Below are 26,605 nucleotides of genomic sequence, written 5' to 3' on the forward strand. Positions count from 1 at the left end.
GTACCTTTTCTTTACTTTTTCCTTAGGCTTGCTGCCATTTACTTTTGCACTGACATTCGGGTGCAGTTTAGAATTATAGTGTATCATTTCTGATTTTTTTGTTTTGTCTTCAACAGACTTTGGAATTATATAGCTATTACTTTTATTTTTGATTAAGTGATTCATATGATTGCTTCTGAGCCCCTCGATCTCTACAACTTCTTTTAAGTTATCATTATCTGGTTTAAATTTTGCCAATTTTTTAACATAGTGAGTTTTTTGTTCAGGTTTTTTTGTTCTGAAAGGCATCCAAATTGATTCTGTTAACAAGTTTGCCAAATAAACAGAATTATCAGTGTTTAAATGTTCACCATCCTTGCTCAACAAAGTTTTTGAAATAGTGTTTGATAACATTTTAAGCAATAAATTAGTGGGTATTCTTTTAAGCAAACTAGCAACATTGTCATCTTTCTCTTTGTGTATTTTTGTTTTCAAAAAGCCTTTGGTATGATCTGTAAGTAACTGAACTAGGTTTGCAAGTATATTACTTGTTTGATGCTGTTTATTATTTTCATGAAGATATTTGTCATATTTGTTTGGAAAGTCTACTTGTGCTGCTGAATCTAAATCAGTTAACTTTGAAATTGGTTTGTGTGGTGATAGCATACTCAAATCATTTAATGTTTGAGATATAAATGGAGTATGTGATCGAACAGTACCTTTATTTGCACTGTTTAACCATCCAAGGCCAAATCCTACTCCTAAATTATCAGAGTTTATGGAATTGTCCTCATTATTGTTAAAGGAGAACCCTAAAGGGAGATTAGCAGATCCCAGATATCCAATTTTTTGATTTGAGGCTACTCTTTGGTCTTCAGATGTATGTTGATAATTCCCATTGTAAGAAAGTCCATCAAACAAACCTTTTATATTTTTGTCAGTAACTTCAGATACACCCATTTCATCCACAACTGCTGGCAAAAAGTTATCCTTAAAAACTTGATTATTTGAAACCATGGCTCCTGGTGCTCCTCCAAGACTTGAAGCCAATCCTGCAACATATGCTGGAGCCATAGAACTAGCTGTTTGACCACCTAAAATATTTGCAAGATTACCAGACTCAGGTTCATTTTCAGAAGATAAAAAACCTATATTTGGTAAACCATTAGCAAAAGAAGAACCAGACGAAATATTTAATATATTTCCATTCTTATTGCTTTCATCAGAAGTTCCTTCATATTCTGAACCTCCATTAATTCCGTTAAATACTTTTTCTAGCTGTTTATTATTGTTATTTTTTTCAGGAGTAGAATTTATTTTAGGAGTATGATGCAAATAATCAGGTCTTGATATGAGACCTGTTTTTGATTCTAATGATTGTGATGCTATAGCTGTACTTAGAGCAGTTCCTGACAACCCAGCTGCTTTTGCTGCATTCTTAATTGCATTTAAGGCTTGATTAACTGTGGCTGCTGCTAAAATAGCAGCAACTGTACCATCCAAAGAATCAACTGATGAAACACCATTTTTAGTAGATTGAGCATAACCATTCATTAATTCCTGAAGAGGGGTAGGTGAGTTTCTTTGCAACATTAAAATGCTTAATTTACGCATTAGGCTTTCATCTTTTTTACTAGAACTCAAAATATCTTTTAATCTATTTTTTGCTTTTAATCTTTCAATTTCTAAAGCTAGTCTATTTATTGCATTGTTCATCTTCATCACATCATTCTTAGAATCCCCTTTATTTAGAGAAACTTCATTCAATTGACTGGTGGGTATTTGTGGGGTACCATCATTCACAATGACACCAACCTTTTCAGCAACTGAATCAACTTTCTGTGCTAAGCTGCTGAGTATTGATTCAAGTTTCATAAGCTCTGGAGTTTGAGGTTCATCATATTTAGGATGACCATTTTTTTCATGATTCATATTAGTACTAAGTGAACTTCCAGCATCTCCAACACCTTTAGAATCAGCTCTACCTTCAAAAAAACCTCCTTCTGTACCTAAAACAGCACTTTCACCTCCTGAAGAATTAAAACTTCCACCTCCAAACCCATCACCAGAGTTAACAACAGCTGCAGCAGCTGCCTGTGCTGCATTATCAAATTTTGAATTGATTGATTCAATAGCTTTGTTTAGTTTTGACAATGTGACATTTACCATTGCTGTTTGCTTAGCTCTCTCTTAGAAAAAAAAAAAAAGAATGAAAACTAGTAACAGGAATAAAATTATGAAGGGAAAAAATGAACTTTTATAATAAACAACTTAACTATAAATATGATATTCACTAATTATAAATAAAATCATCATCTAAAAAAATACTAGTGAACACCATTTACATTTATATTCATAGGCAAAAAATAAAATACTAGAAAACAAAACAGAGTTTTCTTTAAAATAGTAAGCTATTTAATAAATAAAAAAGACATTAAAAATAAAGTCACCAATCGCCTTCTCCTTATCAGCTACTCTATCAGCAAAACTTACTACCATTTCTCTGAGCTTTTCAATGCTATTTACTATAGCAACTTCATCTAAATAATAAAAAACATTTTGTAGTAAAATTCCTACAAGAACAATAGGCTCTGAAGAACACTTAGAACAACTAGCAACATAAATATTCTGCAATGTAGCTGAATCATTTACTGATACAAATGAAGTTTTTTAACATTAAAAAAAAAAACATTTCATTTGGTTCCCTAAAAACATCTTACAAAATAGAAGCTGGAAATAATTTTTTTTTAATTCTAAACTCTCTTTATTAAAATTTAATTTAAAAATTTAACCTCCAGATTCTTTATGATTTAGAGACAAAGCGTCAAGTGAAGCTCCCTGTGTTCCTGCTGTGTTTCCTGGCAATCCCCTGAAATCATTAAGTGCACTAGTGACATCTGTGTCATCAAGACTTAAATCTACTTTATTTCCATTTGATGAAGTTTTTTGGTTATCTAAAAGGAAAAAATATAAGAAATAAATATAAATCAAAATGATTTATACTTATTTCTTATATTTTTTAAATTAAATATAATCAAAATGATTATGAGTTCATATATATATGAAGCAAGAGATCAACTTTTCACCAATTTCTTTTTTTTTTTAACTTATTCATTACAAATTGAAGCCATATTTTATAAATATACTTTACTCTCTAAAAATATAAGGTTAAGAAACTATTTTTTTAACATGGTTTTAGGATTAAAAACTTTTATACAATTCTTGCATTTACAACACAAGGACATCTTGTGATAACTTTACATGTGTGTTTTACATGTGTGCTGTGTATATTTAGATGTTTTTTGATGAACACAATAAATTGTAAAAACAAAAACATAAATTTTAAAAAAAAACCTTTCATTTTATGGTCAATCAAATCATGTTATATGTTTGTACTAACTGCTTAGAAGTGTTATTTTAACTATGGAACAAAAACTTAATCCTTGTTTTAGAAAGAAAAAAAGATTTTAAATTAATATATTTGCTTATTTAGAAACTGAAGTTTCAATTTTATACAAAGTATATACTTTTTAAATAACTGCAGCCCTTTATCACCTGGAAAAGTGCACTTCTCTGATATCTACTCAACCAAACTTTCATTATTGAATTTCAGTATTGATAGTACCTAATCAATTCTATATGCAACAACAGCTACAGAATACTACTGCATATATAATTGAGCACACAAACCTAGGTTATATGTATAGTTAAGTAGCTATATGTATGAATGCAACTTAGATAATCATGATTTTTGGCTGTAGAAATTATTGAGCATAGAATACAATATAAAACTGTTAAAAATTGTTGTTAAAAGTAAAAAGTAACAAAATATGGAGCAATTTTAAAAACTATGGAGCAATTTTACCTAACCCAACACCCGTTGTTCCTGCATTAGAGATCCTATTGCCATTGGGTTGCATAACATTAACACCATTTAAGATTTCAGTTCCAGTTTCTTCCATACCATTTTTATAATTTGAAACCCTATTAGCTCCCAAACCATTGACACTATTTGAAACCCAATTGTCATTGCTCCCCATGCCATTATTATCAGTTAATTTTCCAGTACTACTTGCTGCTGGCAGACCTAACTGTTGTGCCATCCTATCTCCATTTGCAAAAGAATGACTGTTTTTTCTACCAGCATTTTCAGCAGACACTTTTAAAAGAACAAGCAATAAACTTAAATGCTTTAACACACACATATTTATATGTAGCTATATGGAATTACATATATACATATTTATAGGTAGCTATATAGAATTATATACATACATATTTATATGTAGCTCTATAGAATTATATACAGTAGTGGTTATTAGTCTTCAAAAGTCAACACTTTTTATTGAACAAAAATGTAGCTTACAAAAAATATGAGGATCATTTGCTTACTTTATCTTAAATATACATTAGTGGCATTCTAGTAAAGTGTAAAATTTTTTATTGGACTTATTTTAAGAAATTTCTTTTCTTAATTTTAATACTGTCAACCATATTTGAAAAAAAAGTGAAAAAATGAAGATAACTATTAAAGTTCGTGAAATTTATAACATTCATATGGACTTTGGACTTTGGCAGTTTAAAACACTGATTTTATCAGGTGTGAACCAATTTTTAACAGCCTTTTTAAGTTTAGGATTGTTACCCTACTGTAAACATAAACCTCAATGCATTCTTACTTTGACATGTGGTACATATCATTTGGATCAAATTGGTAATAATATCCTCAACATGAGTTAATATACCTACAAAATCATGGAAAAAACATCCCACACCTTGAGCCTACTTTCATCTGATGCCATGTTAGATGTCTGCTTTTCAGACACTAATAAAGTATCATCAGATGAATATAAATTATATATACTTTTATCACTCTACAACACTCTACTTTTGTTAAGCCCAGTGTAAAAGCTCTATGGTGAATTTTACTTGAGCTACCCAGTTCTTTTTTTGAAATCAATGGTTTTTTACTAAAACATCCTCCAAATAAAATATTGTCACATAAACATATTAAAACAGTTGAATCAGATATTATTACGCCTGAATATTTGTTGTATTCAGAAGCAATATGCAGCAGTAAAACAAGTATCACATTTTGTTGTTTGACAGTTGACAATTATCCCTTTAAGTAGTTTCAGCTAATTGGATGCTCTAAATTGATGAGCATAGATAATACTATAACCTTTTTGCTTTCCATTTTTAAACTTGATTTTAATAATTTTCAATGAAAGTTGCTAAAAAGTTTTAAGAACTTAAAAAAAAAAAATTTAAAAGTAAGAATGAAAATACTTTTGAATTGACTTTTTTCTAAGGAAGATTGCAAACTGAATTGTTTGTTAAAGCAAATAACTATACCAATCAAAATGAAATTTGTATATAAATTTCACAAACAAAGAATGTTTAAACAATTTCTGTTAAAATGTTATTGCATAAAAATTTATATTAAAAATAATTTTGAGCTTATCTCTATCACATTAATCAAGACGATTATCTCTATCACATTAATCAAGACGATTATCTCTATCACATTAATCAAGACGATTATCTCTATCACATTGATCAAGACAATTATCTCTATCACATTAATTAAGACGATTATCTCTATCACATTAATCAAGACGATTATGTCTAAAATGATTGAATTTGTAAAAGTAAATGACATTCAGCAAAATGTTGTACTTGTCATAAGTCTATCATGTTTAAACACATGTTATATTTACCTCCTGGTGTAATAAGATTGTTGGCAAGACCTGAAAATCCACCATTGCTTACTTGTATATCAGCTTCTTGTGCTGCTGCCAGACCAGGTGACATGTGAAAATGACCATTTGAACCTTATGAAAGAGGTTGCCATTTAAATGATTTTATAGCTTATAGTTTAATATGGCACTCCAGACATAATATATGCTGCAATTAAAATTCTAAACTTTTGAAAACTCTTAATTGAAAATAAAAAATATTGCATTTACTTCTTATTAGCAAAACTCTTAATTGAGCAAATTATTAGCAAATTATTAGCAAAACTCTTAATTGAAAATAAAAAATATTGCATTTACTTCTTATTAGCAAAACTCTTAATTCAAAATAAAAAATATTGCATTTACTTCTTATTAGCAACTCTTAATTGAAAATAAAAAATATTGCATTTACTTCTTATTAGCAAAAAAACACATAGATGACCAAAACTTTTTGAAACACAAAACTTACCAATAGGAGTTCTTGACAGAAAATGCCTTGTAATTGGGCGAACTAGAACTCCAGTTGGTAGCTGAACACCAACAGATAAACAGTCACGGCCAGTACTCTGTGCACCAACAGCCTGGATGTAGTATGCTCTGCCTCTACTTAATCTAATACCAATGCTTGTTTGTTCTTCAGGATATCTGGAAATAAACTTTATAATATGCAAGCATATTTCTCAAACCCATACATGACATGCAGTAGATCTGTTGCAAAATGCAATATCCTGACTAATCATAGATTTGTAAAAAAAGTAAAATATAAAGCTAATAGCACTTTAGTATATTGGAACAACAAGCTAAAAGATTAAAAGTATAACCAAAAGTACAAATTAATACATAATCAGATTGATATCATTAATATAAAGTAAAGTGTAGCAATCATATCAAATAAAAAACAATTAGAACAGATGAAAAAAAAAAGGTTATTTTTCATTAAGTTAATATCTTCACATTTAGCAAATTAAAATACAATATGAATTGGCCATGTGTAAAAAAAATACATACTTGTCAAATTCATTATGAAGACTCCACTGGTTTTGTGATATTATTTTCCTAATATGATCTTTTCCTTCATCAGGACTCATGTAGATGTCACAAGCATCATCACAAGCAGAAAAAAAGATATACTCACCATCCAGTGGTGCTATAAACCAACCCCACAGAAGTTGGCCATACTGATAACCAACTTGAGTTGGAGCATCAAAGTTATTAAGAACTCCTTTTGAATTAGGTTGATTAGGAAATTTATAGGAATGATATAATGCATCAAGGGGCTGCAGAGTACCACTAAAACGTTTATCTGCATTCTGTTCTGCCAATTTCAATTTTTTGTCTACAGCTTGTTCCTCTTCTGAAACATTTTACACAAACTTCTAATAATTTTAAATATTATATTTTTCAAGATGTTTAAGGTATTTTTATTCATAGTTGCAACTTCAAAAAGATATTAACTTAAAAAAACTTGTTAAGTTAAGAAACTTAGAATTTATCTAATTAGATATTTATCTCACAGGTAAAAAAAATTCTAAATACAGAGATCAGGTATTACTTTTCTTTGTTTATTTAAAAACATTTAAGTTTGAAAAAAAAAAAAAAAATTGAAATCATTAAAAACCTCTTTCTTTATAAACAGCAGCTACCTCCCTAACAACAGACTCTGGATGATCAATAAAATATTGAAAGTATTTGCTAGATTCCATTAATGATGGAACATCATATTTTTTGTATATGGAAGAGTAATTACTTTTTTTTTGAGAAGACTGAAAGTTTACTTTATCAATTAATGATGTTTTATTTTGAGCAGATTTATGCAAATCTACACTCTTATTGGTTATACTTCTGTTTGCAGCATGATTAGGAATATAGTTACGTTTATCACGAGCATCAACAGGAATTGAGGACTTTTGATTTTTGTGCATATACTGCTGATAGAGAGCCTCTTCTTTGATTGTTAATTGACCAGGATGACGGTTGATGTGTACAAGAGGGGTATAGGAATCATCATCGTCGTCATCATCATCTTTATCATCATCTTTGCTTACATCAATAACTTTATGCTTTATAGATGAGTTTAACTTTGATTTTTTAAATTCAATTGAATCTGAATCTACATGCTTGCTTTCATGAAAAGAATGAGAGATAGGTAAAGAATGCAAAGATTTTAATTTTACAAGATCTTTATTAGGAACTTCAATATATGGCAATATTGCCTCTTTATGTTTATCATTACCTATTTTTAACTTAGGTACATGATGGAAAGAATGTCGCATGTTTTTACTTTCTTTTTCACTTTCTGGATTCTTCTCAAGACGTCTGTTTTTTATTTTCTTTAGAAGTCTTTTTTTTGAGCCAACTAATGATAAAGTATTTTCTGTGATGTTAACTGGAATATCAAACTTTTTAACATCAGTATCAAGGCCAAAATACACCCATCGATTAATACCAAAATCACCTAAAGAAGAATTATTGTTACAAAGACATACATATGTAAAATATCAAGATTATGTAAGTATGCATGTATGTATGTATGCATGTATGTATGTATGTATGTATGTATGTATGTATGTATGTATGTATGTATGTATGTATGTATGTATGTATGTATGTATGTATGTATGTATGTATGTATGTATGTATGTATGTATGTATGTATGTATGTAAAATTTAAATTTCATTCTTAAACATCAATCTTTTGCTGTATAACAATAGAAACATACTGAATAAAAAAGAGGAAACAGCAAAAATATTCAATATGATGCATCCTTTTTTTTTTTTTTTTTTGAAAACAACAGAAATTGCTAATAAGGTCAAATAAATAAGTTTCACACATGCACTTCAATTAGTTTTTTAATGCCACCTTTATACTTTATTCAGTGATTTTTGACTTTTCTTTATACTCACTTATACTCTTTCATAAAATAAAAAACAAAAAAAAACAACTGAATTTTGATGTAAAATTTTAAATAACTGCAGTGGAAAGCTACCTAAAAAATTCAGAAACCAATAAAAAATTTGTTTGAAAAATAGCATTCTTTCATTTCTGTTGATGAGAGAAGTGCTGAACTAAAATTAAATTTGATATGGGTAAAAAAACTTAAGTTTATTGTTAAGATTCTCATATACTAACAGAATCTATTGTACAACAGAAATAAATTTCTAAAATTAACAAGTGATTTAAGAAGATAACAGCAGGTTTAAACATCTTTTTTTTGTATTTTAGAACACTTGAAGTGATTTGATTATCAACAGATATTCAAGAAAACTGTGTATGAAAATTAAAGAGATCAGAGTTCTAATCTCAACTGTGTAAACAACCAAATTCAAGTAAATTATCAAATGAATCCAAGATTCTTGACTTCTATAGATACCTTCTTAGTGGAAACAGAAATATTTTTCCTCCTTGGATAGAATGTTTTCTTAATTAGAATTCTTGAGTAATTGATGTAAAAAAAATGTAACCAAATTCTGGTGAACTTTTTTTTATAATCTGAGTTTTTTCCATGGGGGTGTACATGATATTGATTTTCTTTTTTAATGTAAAAGATTATTCATAACAAATTTAAATAATAAAACATTATTTAAATCAAAAACTTAATTCTTTTGAAAGCTCTATATATATCTGTGTCTTTTTTTATATTGCTATTATTATATTTGTGTCTATTTTTAATTTAATTAAACATATTGAGAATATAATATACAGTAACCAAAAACAGATATAAGAATAATAGTTAGAAATCTGAAAAACAATTGCAAAAAAAACCCACCAACCTATCATTCTTTTAAAAGTGTCCTCATTCATCTTCTCAGTATGTAAGGACTGATCATTGACATTAGGTATGTCACTTCTTTTAGATATCATCCCACCATATTTATCATAGTTCAAAGGATACAAAATTAATTCTGCATTATATGCACCTTTAGAAAAATCTACAACTAGTTTTTTTCTACCACTGTACTGTTTTGCATAATCAATAATGATGTTGTTATTCAATAATGGATCATGTGATTTCAATTTGATCACTTTGATAGATGTTTTAGCTGCATTACCTAATATATTCCTTGTAAAATGGCCATTAACTAATTTTGAAGGTAAAATTGTTTTATTCTCCTTGTAGCTTAGAGATGAGAGGTTTTTAAAACCAACATTAATCCCAAGGTTGTCTTTTGACAAACGAATAGATGGCAACAGCATTCCAAAATTCTTCTTGGATGTTTCCATAGAACTCTGAGAATAATTTAACAAAGGAAACTGGCTCTTTTTATCTGAACCAGCAAAATCTAGAAATGAGTTTATGTTTTGCTGATATTTATTCTCATCTTTTAATTGAATGTTTAAAAAATTAGCAGACTTATAAACACTTTGTGGTTCTGTTTGGAGATATGACTTCAATTTTATTAAGTAGTTTTGATTTCCATTTTTGAACAAAGGATCTTTTTTCTCTGGAGTAATGAAATGATTTCGCTGAAACCCAATTATATTTTGAGGAATACTTAAAAAACGATTTTGATTAAGAATTGGGAAAATTGAATATTCTGCTGACTTGGAAGTCAGTTGATCAAAATGTTCTTGTTCATGCTCAGCTTGTGTAATAACTTTGTTAATATTATTATTGGTTGGCAAATCTACAAAACCTTGATCATTACTTGTTCCGTCTATTGAAGGTTCTAATGTCAATCTTTCTTCATGAATAGGAGATGACTTAAACTCTGGGTCACTTGATTCTAAGAAACGCTCATTGATTGCATCTTCATCAATGTTATCATTGTAATAAGAATTTGCTAAACTACTTCTACGTGTAGCAGTGTTGTTAATATGCTTATGCTGAGATTCTTTTCTAATGCCAGGTGAAGGATTTGATAAATAATTATGATCTCTAAGACCTCTTTTGTAAAAATAGTTGAGAGATCTTTTTTTTTTTTTTGTTTCTTCAAACTCAAATTCTTTATCAGGAAACTTATGAAAACTCTGACTACTTAGCTCTCTTAAAACTGATGTGTTTAACAAATGGTTTTTATCTTCCTCTCTTTCAAATGGCTCTGATAAACCAGAATTCATCATTAAACTTGCAGTTTCATTACTTACCAAAGGATATTGAGGAGATAAAGTATTATTGGTCTTATATGATAAAGTTCCAATCTCCTGAATCTTGTTAAAGCCTTAAATAGAAACAAATTGTAATTTTTAGTTACTGTAAGTAACTGTAACAAGTAATCTTAAATGTAACATTTAAATATTAATTATTATTTGATAATGAGGGTTTGAAAAAATATGTACATATCAAAAAACCTTAAAACAGTTTAACATTAAAAAAAGAAAATATAAAATAAATAAAACTATAAACAAAATAAAAAATACTTACAACTACAGCAAGAGGAAAGTAGTATAAAAAGTTTCACAACTAATCTTTTCATCTTTAGAACAAACAAAAAAAGTATAAGTACTTTCCTGTCAGTACAAAATATATTTTTGAATTAAAAAGATATGAAACAAAATATAGTTCTCACCTTAAATTTGACAAAACTGATAAATTCATTCTTTATAACTATGATTATTAAACAAAATTGTTAATTTAATAATTTTATTAAAAAAAAGTAAATGTCAAAGATAAAAATTATCAATTTCCAACTAGTATTCCTTAGCATATCAAGGAATACTAGTTGGAAAAAATGTACTTTTATAGCAATTAATTAATTTTTAAAACCACTAATAATAATTAAGGAATTTAAATATATATATATATAAAGAAATATATGAAATTGCTGTTTTTCACACTTAAAAACTCTATTTCTGCATAACTTAGAAAAAAAGTTAATAACTTTCTTACCAAATCAGCAGGGGGCAGTTAATATAAATTATACACAGTATGAGGTATGTAAACCTAAACATCACAAACCAAAACTAATCAAGCATGTGAAAGATTTATCAAGAGAAAGTGAAATAGGTCAAGGAGATTTCCAATATATATATATATATATATATATATATATATATATATATATATATATATATATATATATATATATATATATATATATATATATATATATTATCACTCTAATACTTAATATTATATTTAAAACCTTTTTGATTGATATTTACCACCTGATTTTAAAAATATTATTAAATTTAGAAAATAATGAAAACTTAGCACATAAGTCTTTCATGTAACAACAGTACTCATTATAACATAGATCAATAAAATAGCTGATCTAAAACTTTTACATTTAAAAAACATTTACATTTGTTAATTTGTAATAGTAACTTCTTTGAGGGTTTGAATTGCATGATACATAAAACCTAATTGAGATTTCTAATTTTAAAAAAAAATAATAATAGCTCAAATAAGCATGAGCTGAGTAACAAAACGAAAAAAATCATTGATTTTTAAAACATCTGTAACTGTTAATATATATTTCAAGGTATCAACAATTTTTTACATTATACAAACTCAAACTTTAGAGAAATCATTTTATAATACATTTTTCACTAATGTATTCTAAATAAGTAAATAAAATCACTATCTAGAATATATCTACATAATTAAAAGTAGTGGTGAAACAAAATTTCTTTTACAAAAACAGAAACTTTTAAATGCATAAAAAAAGAAAAAAAGAAAAAAAAAAAAAAAAAAATTGTAATTTATACTTCAATATTTACAATTTAAACTTCAAGTTTTTAATAATCAATCTACACAACAGTAATGAATTTTTTTTAAAAAAAAAAATAATAAATTAAGAAAAAACTATTGAAAAAACTATTGATGAAATACTTGAAAAATTTATCAAAGTTCTGAGCACTACAGTTTTTAATCCCCATGCTTCTTCATTTCTGTTAAAAAACCCTCATGCTTTTCGTGCACAATGCTCCAATAATCAGAGTTTTTTATGGCTGTAAGCCATGCACTCAATTTAGGCCATAATTTTAAATCAAAATCAATCCATTCCAACTGAACAATCACAGTGGCAATGTAATAATCAGCAATTGTGGGAAAATCACCTATCAAAGTAAAACATTAAGGTTTAAAAATGAAATACTAAGGTTTAAAAATGAAATACTAAGGTTTAAAAATGAAATACTAAGGTTTAAAAATGAAATACTAAGGTTTAAAAATGAAATACTAAGGTTTAAAAATGAAATACTAAGGTTTAAAAATAAAAAACTAGGGTTTAAAAATAGTTTTTAAAGTTATTAGTATAATCCAAAAAAGAAATTCCACAAGAGAAAAATTAGACTTTTCAATATCACCTGTTACATACTGATCTGAGGCAAGAAAAATCTTTTCTATTGTTTCGAGAAGCTTTGTAAGCTCAACTGTTCCTTTTTCAATAAGAGCTTCAGTAGCATCATCTTCTAGTTGATAAGACTCTAAAAAGTTTGGATAAACCAAACGATAACCAGCAGTTTGATGTAACTTTAAACTTGTCCAATCTAGAATTGATTTCACCTGAATCGAAAGGTTTAGTGCTAACATTTATAAAGAACTTATACTTCAAACTTCATCTTTTATCATAAGAATTTTTAACTGACTCAAACACAAATAGTAACAACTAATTTCTGCTGATAATAAAGTTCTGCATATAACAATAAAATTTTTGTTTGTTATATTGGAGTAAAGATATATTATAATTTAGAAAAAACAAAAATAAAGATTATAGATATTTTAAATACACTATTTCAGTACCTTCATTTCTTGGCTTTTAGATATTCCAAACCCATTAAATTTGGTATATTTTTCAGCAAGGTATAAAATTATAGGAACTGCATTAGCAACTTTTAAATCTCCATCCTCTAAAACTGGAACTTCACCATAAGGATTTAGATCACGAAAAGAGGGTTTTGACAAATCACCTGTATTCAAATAAAATTTATGTACATACATTTAAATGTAAACATTAATGGTTTTAGTAACTAAAAAATGAGTTTCAACTTTTAATATAGGAATTTTTAGCACAGTCCATAAATCTAGATACCCAATAACTATATTTCTTTTGTATGACCATATATATATATATATATATATATATATATATATATATATATATATATATATATATATATATATATATATATATATATATATATATATATATATATATATATATATATATATATATATATATATATATATGGTCATACAAAAGGCTAATATTACATTACTATACTGACTTACCCAATAAGAAAATGCATTTCAAACTTCACTGCAGGAGTATTTAAAAAAGGAATGGTAGTTTTAAATTTTTGCAAGTGTTAATTTACTAGCTCTAAGTTAAATAGTATATTAAAATAAGATAAGATCATGTAAATCATTTAAGGTAAAAAAAAAATAGAGAAAAAAAACTTTTTTTGGTGTAGCTGGTTTTAACATAACTCTTTATCATCTTTCTAAATACTTTTAAGTAATTTTTCTATGCTAACATTTTGTTTTACTATATCAAAATCTTTGCAAAAAATTCCTTTACTTTTTTTTAATGGTAATCTAGCTAGATGAATAAGGCAGTGATTCTTAAACAAACATCAATAATATAATGTTATATATAACATGTACTGTTATATATAATGTGTAATAAAATAACATGACATAGTCAAGTAAAAAGTTGATATTGCTTATTGCTGATATAGTTCTTAGTGTATATATACTATGCTTTACATACCAGAGGCCACAAATATATATTTTTTTATTACCTCCAAATATATCTACATCAATCAAATCGATATCCAATTTATTGTGTAAGCAATACAACCACACAGCTCTACAACACGGCGATATCTTTACTTGATACAATCTCATTTTGTTGTCTCTCTGTAGTCTAGGAAACTTTACATAGTATACTATCAAAATTAGATGAGCTTAATAGAACTATACTCGTGAATACATGATAAGATATGCTATTTCTTTTCACTCTGGAATAATTATCCCTTGAGTAAGATGACATTGATTTATTTCGAACTGAGTGCCGGCAAATTATCATCAATTACTTGGCAACAGATTCTGTATCATTTAGAAACTTGAAGGTGGTTTCCACTTGCACGGTAAATACTAAATAGTAAAATACTAAAAATACTAAATACTAAAATACTAAAAATACTAAAACAGAACAAAAAGAAGTGGAGAATTATTTTCGGAAATACAAATCATCGATTGGTGTAATAAACTACCTATCTAGCGTTTTGGGTGAAAGATCAGTTAACTAATTATTAAAAAAAAAAAAAAAGAAAGAAAACAACTGTCTTAACAAAATTATATATATTAATTTTTATCTTTATTGTAATTAAAAATATTAAACATGTATTAAACTAAAATAAAAAAACATCTGAATAGTGTTTTATTACCCCAGAATAAGCATGGAATTCTCGAAACTATTTTTGTTTCGATACGTTACGAAACGAGACTCGTAACGGAACTCTTCTCGAAATGTTTTTGAGTTACGAGAGTAAAGTTTTTAAACTTTCGAGAAATTTATTTCGATCGGGTCCCGGTTGTTACGAGAATCATTACGAGAACGGTTTCGAGTTTCTCGTAATGATTCTCGTAACAACCGAAACTCATTTTTCCCAAATTTTCATTTTCTCATTACGAGAATTATTTGTGTTTCGGGATATTTCGGGATATTTCGAGTTATTTCGAGTTCCCAAAATGATTTGCAAAAAATTTGATTAACCAGTTAATCAGTTGAAGTACGCATTTTTAGGACATTTGACGAGCGCGACAGCTGAATTTTGTTTTCTTTTTTTAAAAAACACAATTAAAGGTTGAAAATATCAATTTAAAGTCTTTTATTATATTACTTATCAAGACTAGGGTTAGGACTATTGTAATTGTAATTGTAAAAATTAAATACAATTACACATTACAATACAATAAAATTGTATCGTAATATTACAGAAGATTAATTCTTCTGCGGCTGAAAATTCAGCCACTTATAGACTAAAAATTGCTTCTGCGGCTGAAAATTAACGCATGCGCAAGTATTCATATTAATTTACTTCATTTTCTTAACTTAAATATCATTGTGAGATATCTTTTAGGAATTTGAAGAGAATTTGAAGATAATTTAAAAAATACAATGAGCGACCTATCGATTGGAAAATCTTTTGAGAATTTAGTTTTTTTTTGATGTTATCATTTATTTGTCATCTCGATGTAACTTTGCGCATGCGTTAATTTTCAGCCGCAGAAGCAATTTTTAGTCTATAAGTGGCTGAATTTTCAGCCGCAGAAGACTCAAGCATTACAGAAACAATAACAAAATTTTACTTTAGTAATGTATTGTTGTGATGAAAAACAATTACAATAAGTATTGTATTGTTTTTCTTCTAACAATACAATAAAATTCGAGAACTATTGTATTGTTTTAATGAAATAAAATTACAATAACTATTGTATTGTTTTAATGAAAACAATTACAATAACTATTGTAGTGTATTACTTTACATTAAAGTAGAAAAGCTAACGTATTTTAACGTATTTATATTCATCTCTTAACGTATTTATATTCATCAGTTTTTTGTTAATTTTTTAAAAAGTAAATGTACTATGTATAATTTAAATAATGTATTTTTTTAAAATTTTATTAGACTGTTTCAATGGTCGAGCGGTCTGAGGCATATGTCCCGTTATTAGAAAGTCGTGAGTTCGATCCCGAACAATCTATGACGTTTCGCGATTTGACTATTTCTTTAACTTCATCACTTCTTCAAACTACGTCACATTGCAAAAGCAAACCATCCTCAAAGCAAATTATGACCATTGAAAATTTTTTATTAATATTTTTTTCATTTTCTCGATATGTATCGAAATTCAGCTGTTGCGCTCGTCAAATGTCCTAAAAATGCGTACTTCAACTGATTAACTGGTTAATCAAATTTTTTGCAAATCATTTTGGGAACTCGAAATAACTCGAAATATCCCGAAATATCCCGAAACACAAATAATTCTCGTAATGAGAAAATGAAAATTTGGGAAAAATGAGTTTCGGTTGTTACGAGAATCATTACGAGAAACTCGAAACCGTTCTCGTAATGATTCTCGTAACAACCGGGAATTTCCCGTAACGTAACCGAAATGTTACGAGAAATTAGTTGATTTTTCGAAATCGCTCTCGTAACTGATCGAAACCTCTCGTATCGTAACGTAACAATTTTCTCGATTGATTTTTCCCGAAACGTTTCGAGAATCCCTAGCTTACCCCAGAATGTTGTTTTTTTTTTTAAAAAAAAAAAAAAAAAAAATTTTATAAAGTAAAAACACCATTTAAAAACGTCAGCGAATGGGAAATTTTATAAGGTATGGAATAGACAGATATAATATGCTGAAAACAAATCTTTTCAGCTTTTATGTTATTACACCTACTTAAACAGGTTTAGTGGTGATTAATTGCTTTTCTGCAATTCTTCTCGAATTTGGCTTTTTAAAAATATTATTTAGAAAATAATCGTTTAAAACTAATTAACAATTGTGAAATTTTGATTATCGTGGTTTCTAAATATAATTAGGTATAATATTCAAAACGTAAGTATACCCACTGCTAAAATAAATGTTAGAAAATGTTACCACTGCATTTTTAAAGTATAGTTTGCCAACTTTTAAACTCATTTTTTGGCTATACTTTGCAAGAACAAAACAATATTACACGGGTACCCTGAAGGTGACTTAAGACCTTATATCATATCCCATAAATTATTTTTTTTGATTTTGAAAGTAGTCCAATTGTACATTCCAAAACTGTCAACATTTAAATCCTTTTATGGTAGCTTTTCGAGAAAACTTAGTTACAATACTTATTTAATCTAGAGATTATTACCCCTCTGACTCATACTAAGACTCCTGAGAGCGGATCAAATGGCCATATAAAATTTGTTTGGTTATTTGTGCTATTATATTGACACTTTGTGAATCGGATTTAGAAATAATTTCTGATAACAACTTGGGTTTTCTAGTTTGAACTTAGACTAACTTTTAATGTTTTAAAAGTTTTTTTTTTTTTATTGACTAGGATAAGATAAATTTACAGGAATAGAGTGGTTTTATAGAATGATCTTGGAACTTGGGATAAAAAATTCTAAGAAAAAGTAGTTTTTTTTTCTAAAAAAGAAATATTTACTAAAGCATAAATACTACATTTGACTAAAGTTGTAAAGTATATATATATATACATACATACACGCTTTGTTGATATGTATCCCTTTAACTATAAATGCCTTGTGTTGTACACGCAGACAGCTCTTCGCAAGACTTCATTGAAATTAGCGTTGTGTTGTCCTACCTTTCGTATTTCCCAAAATTGTCTGAAGTCTTGATGAACTGATTCCAATGATTGCTCAGTCAAATATCCTAAACCTTTGGAAATATTGAAGATTAATACTTTTATATGTAAAAACCTAAAATGTTTTAAATATACACTTACCAAACTTTCCTCCTTTCAATATAATAAACTCTTCAACATGATGCTCCACAATATGAACTTTAAGTGTAATGTTTGTACCAAGATTTCTAAAACTTTGTGAAAATCTTTTAATATATTCAGAGCAGTTTGGATTTAATGTTTTCCCAAAACACCCATGAACAACATTGCTAAAGTCTCTCAAAGGTTTCATATGCTTTCCACCAACAATATTGTGCTCATTCAAATAGATTTGAAAACGATCAAGTTTTCTTAGAAACTTGTTGGATCCATTTCCTTCTAACCTGTGTTTACCTTGATAAGGTACTCTGGCAAGATTAATTTTAGATAAATAACTATTTACAAAATGAAATCCTTCATTAGTGCTCTCAAACAAGTTTTTTTCAATTAGTTTGAGAAGTTTGTCTACTATGCCTAGCAAAATATGTAAGCCTGGTATATTGAGAATTGATAAGATCTTCATTGTTACATTTCCAGTCAATAAAGGAGGATTAACTACATTACTAAAATACTTAGCTTTTGCAATTTTTCCTCCAGCAGCCATCCATTTGTTATACCACTCACACAAAGAAGTTAGAGAATATGACTCAGCTCTCAGCATACTAGGTGATTCTGTTTCACAAAATGGACAAGGATGCCTTGAAGCTGCTGACTGCTTTCCAACCATCAGCAGAAGAACCTTTAGATCTTCTGAAATAGAGTAATCCAGAAAGTTAAGTTTTAATTTATCCAACAACATTTTTATGTTTGCATAATTTTCATCAATAGAGGGTAATACAGCCAAAACTAAAGTTTTGTGAACACTAGTAAATTTAAAATCTTTACATCCATACTCATCAGAATATTTCAGTCTTTTCTTTTCACTTGAATGTGCATCAAGATTTTCTGCCCCCATTCACTCTTATAAATCAAGCAATCTCTAACATCTTAAAGTCACTAGTAAATTGGATACAAATATTAAAAACAATGAACGTTTTTTAAAGTAATGTATATTTTTTGAATTCTGTAGTAATTAATATATACCTTGTATGAAGTTTGCTTTATAGTTGTTTCAGCTTTGAGAGAGAAAAGTAAGGTGTTTTTGGTTCAACTACTCCAACAGAAACAACAAGTCTCTTAGGGCCAAAGGTGTTCAATTTTATTTCTGTGTCATTGGTTACTAATATGTTGATTGTGGTTGATAAAACTTTTCCTTTAGTTACAGGTGAGGTAGATTGTACAATATGTGCCAAATTCTTTTGCTTAGCTAACTTTGTGCAAGGATGTTTAATACCTTTTCCTATAAGTTGAAAACAACTTCTGCAAAGAACAAAGTTTTCATTGGTTGCAGAAAAATTCACATTAATTTAATGTGATCTATATCTTTATTAGTTTCACATGTAACCATTGGTGGAGGAGTTGCCATTTTAGTACAATTGTACGCCCATTAACACAAATAAAACATTCACATTTCCCACCTCGAATAACTCTAGTATTAAGACCTAAAAGAAACAAGAAATTAGTTTTTTAAATGCAAATGTAATATTGTTTATAGGAAAAATAATAATAATGAAAAAATTAACAAGTTTTTATTGGCTTATTTTTTATTAGAAAAACATACCTTCGTACTTAGTCGAGCGGTGAATAAAAAGCTTTTTGAATTTGCTTTTTCTAAACTCACTAGATTTTTTCTACAATTTGAACATAACATTTTAGGCAGATCAGGGTTTTCAACAGAGAAGTTTTCCCAAAAAAATCTCTTGATAAGATTTTCATTACTTTTTCCTTGTTGTGGGCATGAATTACTGCATTTGGTTTGAATGCATCTTAAATCATTGCCTTTTTTCAAACAGCATATACAAAAGCATTTTAAAAAATCATTATGATCTTTAGCAAAGTATGGCATTTCTTTTCTTTTCTTGAGAAATAATTTTTATATTTTTAAATTAACTTAAGTCTTTATTATTATTTAAGTATTTTATTGACAACAAATAAGCCAATCGAAAACTAATAAATATTATTACCACCAATCGCGTGGTTGCAATTACAGAAAGTAAACAACAATAATGGCCGATGGAAAAATATTATTTTAATATTAAAACATCGTAATTTATAAAACTTCTTACTAAGTTTTCTCGAAAAGCTACCATAAAAGGATTTAAATGTTGATAGTTTTGAAATGTACTATTGGACTACTTTCAAAATCAAAAAAAAAAATAATGGGATATGTTATGAGGTCTTAAGTCACCTTCAGGGTACCCGTGATTAACCTTGTGCTTCATTTAATTTGTTTGAATTTAGTAAATTGGAACTGCAGTTAAAATTTTGTTATGGTCAAAGAAAGTCAGGTTACAAACCTTTAAAAAGAATGTTTCATGGAAATCGATTTTTAGTTGCTCCACCAGAAACAATAAATAGTCCAATTCCTACTTCAGAAATCATTACAAATGAAGCTCCATGTTCAGCAAGTGGTTTAAAATTGAAATAACGTGAAGGAAGCAGATTTGAATACATCTTATTTGCTTATAGACTTAAATATTTTAGCAGAAACAATATGTTTGTATTCAGTTTGCTCTGAATGTAATCAAACTGAGACTTTCCTTTACTTATTGTCAATGGAGTAAAAATATTTTTACCTTTAAAAAAAAATATTTTACCAAATAAAAGTGGTCAAAAATATTTTCACATTAACACTAGATGTGTTATGGCATTTTGAGAAATTGGCAAAGGTCTTGCATCAGACCTTTTCGCGTATACTAAGTTTAACAGGTCCTATGAATCTCAAAGCTTATAACAAAATTAACAACAAAATGTTAGATTCATACATGACTGATGCTAATGAAAGTATAACCAACGCAGTTTGGAAATGCAAAGCCAATGTAAATAAAGTTGTTGAATGTACTGCATCTCTAGATGGGGCATGGCAAAAAATAGGTCATGATTCTCTCAATGGTGTTGTTACTGCAATATCTATCAGTGTCAAAATCAATATTGTAGTCAAAAAATAATTTAAAATTGGTGTTTGCTCAGCAATTATTCATTTTAATGATGGTTTTAATGAGCTTCATAATGTATTTAAATTTTTAAACATTACTCCTGGAGCTTCTGTAATTATAGCGTTACTTGTGAATAATTGTGTGCGTAAAAGATGTCATTATAGCGTTACTTGTGAATAGTTATGTGCGTAAAGGATATGTCATTAAAGCGTTACTTGTAAATAATTGTATTTGTGAAAAGATATGTGTGAATGCCTAGGGAATGCCTACTTGTAAATAATTGTATGTGTGAAAAGATATGTGTGAATACCTAGGGAATTAACTTGTATATAAATTGTGTTGAATTTTACAAAGATACATCGGCGTTTACGCACAACTAAAAAACGATCTTTTTTATGCGAAACTACAAGCTATTTCGGCGAAATGGCGACTAAACTTGATTTAAAGTTAATTCCAGAGTTTAGTGGAAACGATCAACAGTCAGTTGCGGAGTGGCTGGAAAAGGTTGAATTGGTATGTAAAGTAATTGGTGTAACCGATCTGGCACGTGTGGTTCCTCTCCGTCTCACTGATGGTGCATTCGTAGTGTATCAACAGTTAACAGAGGCTGATAAAGAAAATTTTAAGAGAATAAAGGAGGCTTTGCTTGAAGCTTTTGCCGTTGATGCATTCACAACCTACGAGCAGTTTGTCACGAGAAAGCTGAAACATGGAGAAGCAGTTGATGTTTATTTGGCAGAACTACGAAGATTGTCTACCCTAATTGGTGGGCTACCAGACAAAGCGATCGCGTGTGCCTTTGTTGCTGGGCTCCCCGAGGAAGTTCGACGAATGCTGAGATCGAGTTCTCGTATGGACGATCTTACAACTGTTCAAATACTTGCGCGAGCAAGGACTCTGATGATCGAGGAACGGAACAACGGGATGGTGGAAAAATTTGCTGTAGCTGCAATGAAAAGTAGTGATCCGAGGTTGCTAGAAGATAAAACACAATCAGTGTGCTATGAGTGCAAACTTCCCAACCACTTTGCGAGAGATTGTCATTTAAGAAGACATAATTATCGAAACAAGTCAAGTAGAAGACGGGAGTCAAGCGATGTGCTGTGTTACTCGTGTCAAGAGTATGGACACATATCAAGAATGTGTCCAAAAAACGGAGTGAGGGAGAAGACGTCTGCGCCAGTTCTCTCCCTAAACAATCAATAATGGCGTTACCTACCATGCTCTTGGATATTAATGGTGTATTTCAGGATGTTCTAATTGACTCAGGGTGTACCTGCTGCATCATCTATAAAAAATGTGCGACAAAAATAACGAAGAAAGAAGTGAGCGTGGTAACTGTAAATGGACAACAACAGCAGTGCGAAGGTGTTAGCCAAACTCAAATCACCGCGCCAAATGGAAATACAGTGTGTGTGGAAGCACTTGTGGTCAATTTCAAACCGCTGGGTTTTTGTTTCATAATGGGTATGAATGGAATAGTGGCACTTGGTGGAGTATCGATTTCTGCAACGCGGGATGTTTGTTTTATGAAAAAAGAAGCATGTTTACTTGGTTTAAAAAGCGATTTGTCAATAGATGTTCATGATATGAATATAACGGCTCAGGATTTCACAGCTTCATTTGAAAAGAAAAATAGAGAATGGATAATTGCGTGGAAATGGAATACCAAACCTGAAAATCTGGTGAATAGAATTGCTGAATATACCATCCCCATCGGCATAAAACACGATTACGAAAAAGAAATTGAAGGGTGGATAGAGAAAAAATGGCTGCAAAAGTACGAAGCGAAAAAACACGGTCCAGTAAAAGGTTTGGTTCCACTTATGGCAGTGGTGCAGCAAAACAAAGGAAAAGTGCGACCAGTGTTAGACTTCAGGGAGCTGAACACGTTTATTGAACCATTTACGGCGAACACGGATGCATGTGCTGACAAACTTCGAGACTGGAGACGGCTTGGAGAAAATATTTCAATTATTGATTTATCATCGGCCTACATGCAACTCAAAATCAGCGAGGAACTCTGGGCTTACCAAACTGTTGTGTTCCGTGGACAGAGGTTTTGTTTAACACGTTTGGGATTTGGCCTGAACGTTGCGCCCGTCATAATGAAAGCAGTTTTGGACAAAGTTCTATCGCAAGACGAAAAGATCTGGAAGGGAACATCATCATACATTGATGATATTCTTGTAAATGAAGACATCGTATCAGTTCGCAGTGTACTTGATCATTTGGATATGTATGGATTACATTGTAAGCCGGCGGTTCGTGTGTCCGAAGGGGCGAGAGTTCTAGGATTACAAGTTGGAATTGAAAATAAGAAGTTATTTTGGAAGAGAGACAACGATTTTGGTGAAATTCCAAGTTCTCTAACGAGGCGAAAAATCTTCTCTTTATGTGGAAAAATGACTGGGAATCTTCCAGTTTGTGGTTGGTTGCGTGTAGCTTCGTCATTTGTTAAAAGGACGGCAAACGCCCTAACGAAAACATGGGATGAGAAGATACAATGCAATTTTGTTGAAAAAATGGTGAACGATATGGTAAAAAGAACACGTAACGACGATCCTGCCAAAGGAGTTTGGAATGTTTATGGCAACGAGGCAACAGTGTGGGTGGATGCTAGTTCACTAGCGCTAGGTGTGAGTATCGAAGTTGATGGCAATATAATCGAAGACGCTTGTTGGTTAAGAAAAGATGATACAACACATATAAACATGTCTGAACTCGATGCAGTAATCAAAGGACTAAACATGGGTCTCAATTGGAAGATGAATGTCTTGCATATTTGCACTGATTCGAAAGCAGTATTACATTGGGTCACCGATGCACTGACTGGAAAATCTAGATTGAAGACAAAGGCTTCAAACGAAATGCTGATTAGAAGACGGCTTCAGACCATTACGAATATTGTGGAGGAATACAAACTCAGAGTGGATATTAAACTAGTGCCCTCGGAGTCTAACTTAGCCGATGTACTTACTCGAGTGCCTGGAAGTTGGTTGAAAATGATCGATAAGCCCGCTGAACTTGCTGCAGGTGGAACGATTAGTGCTTCTCTATCTCCCAAAGAAATAAACCATGTTCATAAGTCCACGGGACATTATGGTGTGAAGAGAACATTGTATTTTGTTCGTAGAATTGACCCATCAGTAAGCAGGGAAGAAGTCAGGCAAGTGGTTGAAAAATGTGTAGCCTGTCAATCAATTGATCCAAGTCCGATAAAGTGGCCGAAAGGGAAGATCGAAGTAAAAGGGACGTGGCAACGGCTTGGTATGGATATAACTCATTATGAGGGGCAACATTTTCTTACCCTGATTGACTGTGGGCCTTCACGATATGCAATATGGCGCCATCTTAAAGACCAAACTAGTGCATGTGTCATTCAGGAATTAAACGAAATCTTTCTTGAACGAGGCGGTCCAAACGAAATTTTGACGGATAATGATACAGCATTTCGAAGCACATTATTTTCGCAATTTATGAACAAATGGAACGTTAAACTTCGCTTCAGGTGCGCTTACGTTCCTTCAGGGAATGGAATTGCAGAACGGTGCCATCGAACAGTGAAAAGAACGGCGAAGAGAGTTCCGTGCAGCATACCCGAGGCAGTTTATTGGTATAACGTCAGCCCAAAAGACTGTTGTAAGTCATCTACAGCACCCGCAAATAAATTATACCATTACGAAATTAGAGTTAGAGGAATTGACGACGATAAAAACGCATATGAACCTCATGAGAAGATCACCAACAAGTTTAAACTCGGCGATGAAGTATGGGTAAAGCCCCCGGACAACCGATGTGACTCTCAATACAAAATTGGGAGAATTACAGGAATCATTTCGGAGCAAACGGTAGAAGTGGACAAAGTATCCCGGCACATACGCGACCTAAGACCCGTCAGAGTTGATAACAAGTCGAATGAGGATCTAGAAGATGATGAAGAACTGTGCGTTGTGTTACCTGAAGACGAGACAAACCAGACGCCAATGTTGCGAAGAAGCACCCGAAAAAGGATGGCACCTGAGCGATATAGTCCGTGAGGTGAAGTGGTCGTTATGACCAAGGGGGAGTGTAATTATAGCGTTACTTGTGAATAATTGTGTGCGTAAAAGATGTCATTATAGCGTTACTTGTGAATAGTTATGTGCGTAAAGGATATGTCATTAAAGCGTTACTTGTAAATAATTGTATTTGTGAAAAGATATGTGTGAATGCCTAGGGAATGCCTACTTGTAAATAATTGTATGTGTGAAAAGATATGTGTGAATACCTAGGGAATTAACTTGTATATAAATTGTGTTGAATTTTACAAAGATACATCGGCGTTTACGCACAACTAAAAAACGATCTTTTTTATGCGAAACTACAGCTTCATTTTGCATAAATGGTCCAAAACGAGATATATGTAGAATAAAAAAAGCTAACAAGAAGTCAAGTAGTTTCTATAAAGAGCAAAGAAAATTTTTAAGAGCTAAAAGAAAGGGTTTTATTGATGAACAGACAAACACAATTGACTATGAGTCTTAAATAACTGGAGCATATTGATTTTTTTATGTGTGATGTTATTTTGATGCTTGTTATTCTCTATTTATTTTCTTATTTTCTTTTTTCTCAGTTTTTGATTTTTGCCTATTTTTAGTCATCATTTCCAGAATAAAATTTCCTAGGTTTTACAGGTTGACCTAAAAATTTCCCAAGTTATTAGATTAAGTTTGATCTACAACCTGAACTAAAATGAAAGTTTTTTACTTTGTATTTTTTGAAATTTTGGTTTAAGAACTAATATAACTATAGTCACTTTTTGATATAAATGGTCTTTTATCTATAAAAAATAAACTACTTAACAAATTTTATTGATTTTAGTTCAAATTGTTCTTCATAGCAATACAAAACCTTTTGTAAAATTTTATTCAATAAGTAAATATGGTTTAAAAGTTATTAAGGAAACAGTAATTGGGGTATTTCGGGTCCCAACATGTTTTATTTACCTCGTAAAATTTTTATTTTTATTTTTTTCACTTTTTTTTCTTTTTTTAAACCTGGGCATCCTATTATATGCAGTAAAAAGTAGTGTTGTTAGAACTTTGAAATTATTCAACTATGCAATGCAAATCGATTTCAAACAAAAATTTTGATTAACAAAATGTATAATTAAATAATTACTCAATTATTCAAATTATGCAATGCAAATCAATTTCAAACAAATTTTGATTAACAAAATGTATAGTGGCGCCGATGTATGAATGCGAGGCTTGTGATGTTCATCCATCTGTTGTTAGATGGCAAAATTCAGCTTCGTTTTAAAGATGCATAACCTTTATTTTAAATGATTCAAGTTAAAGCGGCACTATTTCATACAAAAACCTTGCTATCAAACGAATCTAGCATTTTGATAAAATGCTTGCTGTCAACAATCGACAGCGGTTGGCCAGTTTGAAGAATAAAGTTACACATAGATTCTTCTAAATCTTTATATTTCTGCGAGCTTGAACAATATGAGCAAGAGTT

At 29.9% G+C, this 26,605-nt stretch overlaps 4 protein-coding genes and 1 pseudogene across 12 annotated transcripts in view; 1 reads left to right on the top strand and 4 right to left on the bottom strand.

Moving 5' to 3' along the window:
* LOC145186365 (uncharacterized) overlaps positions 1-11,596 on the bottom strand; it is a 28,860-nt gene extending 17,264 nt beyond the window's left edge. For all 6 annotated transcript variants that reach the window (XM_090095165.1, XM_090095164.1, XM_090095163.1 and 3 more), the window contains exons 1-12: positions 11,546-11,596; positions 11,226-11,263; positions 11,081-11,132; positions 9,489-10,877; positions 7,336-8,172; positions 6,726-7,071; positions 6,187-6,362; positions 5,700-5,813; positions 3,845-4,138; positions 2,772-2,933; positions 2,430-2,519; positions 5-2,168 (exon numbers count right to left, since the gene is read on the bottom strand). In XM_090095165.1, coding sequence (XP_089951291.1) covers positions 5-2,168; positions 2,430-2,519; positions 2,772-2,933; positions 3,845-4,138; positions 5,700-5,813; positions 6,187-6,362; positions 6,726-7,071; positions 7,336-8,172; positions 9,489-10,877; positions 11,081-11,132 — 5,624 coding nt within the window. In that variant the 5' untranslated portion in view covers positions 11,226-11,263; positions 11,546-11,596. The remainder of the gene's footprint in view (positions 1-4; positions 2,169-2,429; positions 2,520-2,771; positions 2,934-3,844; positions 4,139-5,699; positions 5,814-6,186; positions 6,363-6,725; positions 7,072-7,335; positions 8,173-9,488; positions 10,878-11,080; positions 11,133-11,225; positions 11,264-11,545) is intronic.
* A 743-nt stretch (positions 11,597-12,339) lies between these two features.
* Positions 12,340-14,685, bottom strand: LOC145186777 (glutathione S-transferase theta-3-like). The gene is made up of 4 exons (XM_090096504.1): positions 14,404-14,685; positions 13,403-13,569; positions 12,967-13,165; positions 12,340-12,717 (listed from the first exon to the last, which is right to left on the bottom strand). The coding sequence occupies exons 1-4, from the start codon at positions 14,507-14,509 to the stop codon at positions 12,527-12,529; spliced, it is 663 nt and encodes a 220-aa protein (XP_089952630.1). The 5' UTR covers positions 14,510-14,685; the 3' UTR covers positions 12,340-12,526.
* On the bottom strand, positions 14,624-19,222 carry LOC149884844 (uncharacterized). 3 transcript variants are annotated; one of them, XM_090096503.1, is made up of 3 exons: positions 18,126-19,017; positions 17,879-18,058; positions 14,624-14,758 (listed from the first exon to the last, which is right to left on the bottom strand). In XM_090096503.1, the coding sequence occupies exons 1-2, from the start codon at positions 19,015-19,017 to the stop codon at positions 17,910-17,912; spliced, it is 1,041 nt and encodes a 346-aa protein (XP_089952629.1). In that variant the 3' UTR covers positions 14,624-14,758; positions 17,879-17,909. The 3 variants fall into 3 exon arrangements, with proteins under 3 accessions (XP_089952629.1, XP_089952628.1, XP_089952627.1); XM_090096502.1 differs by lacking the exon at positions 14,624-14,758 and adding an exon at positions 19,146-19,222 and having other exon boundaries at positions 18,011-18,812; XM_090096501.1 differs by lacking the exon at positions 14,624-14,758 and having other exon boundaries at positions 18,011-18,812; positions 18,956-19,055.
* LOC149884845 (uncharacterized) lies at positions 19,163-20,267 on the bottom strand (annotated as a pseudogene). The gene is made up of 2 exons (XR_016455157.1): positions 19,723-20,267; positions 19,163-19,603 (listed from the first exon to the last, which is right to left on the bottom strand). The product of XR_016455157.1 is annotated as an uncharacterized LOC149884845 (transcript).
* A 2,035-nt stretch (positions 20,268-22,302) lies between these two features.
* On the top strand, positions 22,303-25,137 carry LOC149884846 (uncharacterized). Its single transcript, XM_090094574.1, has one exon. It carries the CDS (start codon positions 22,303-22,305, stop codon positions 25,135-25,137), a length of 2,835 nt encoding a protein of 944 aa, XP_089950700.1.
* The last annotated feature ends 1,468 nt before the right edge of the window (positions 25,138-26,605 follow it).

The sequence above is a fragment of the Hydra viridissima genome, unplaced genomic scaffold (genome assembly GCF_058129835.1).
Source record: "Hydra viridissima isolate aposymbiotic clone 2 unplaced genomic scaffold, HvirCarnegie_v1 scaffold_8, whole genome shotgun sequence".
In the NCBI taxonomy this organism is placed as follows: domain Eukaryota; kingdom Metazoa; phylum Cnidaria; class Hydrozoa; order Anthoathecata; family Hydridae; genus Hydra; species Hydra viridissima.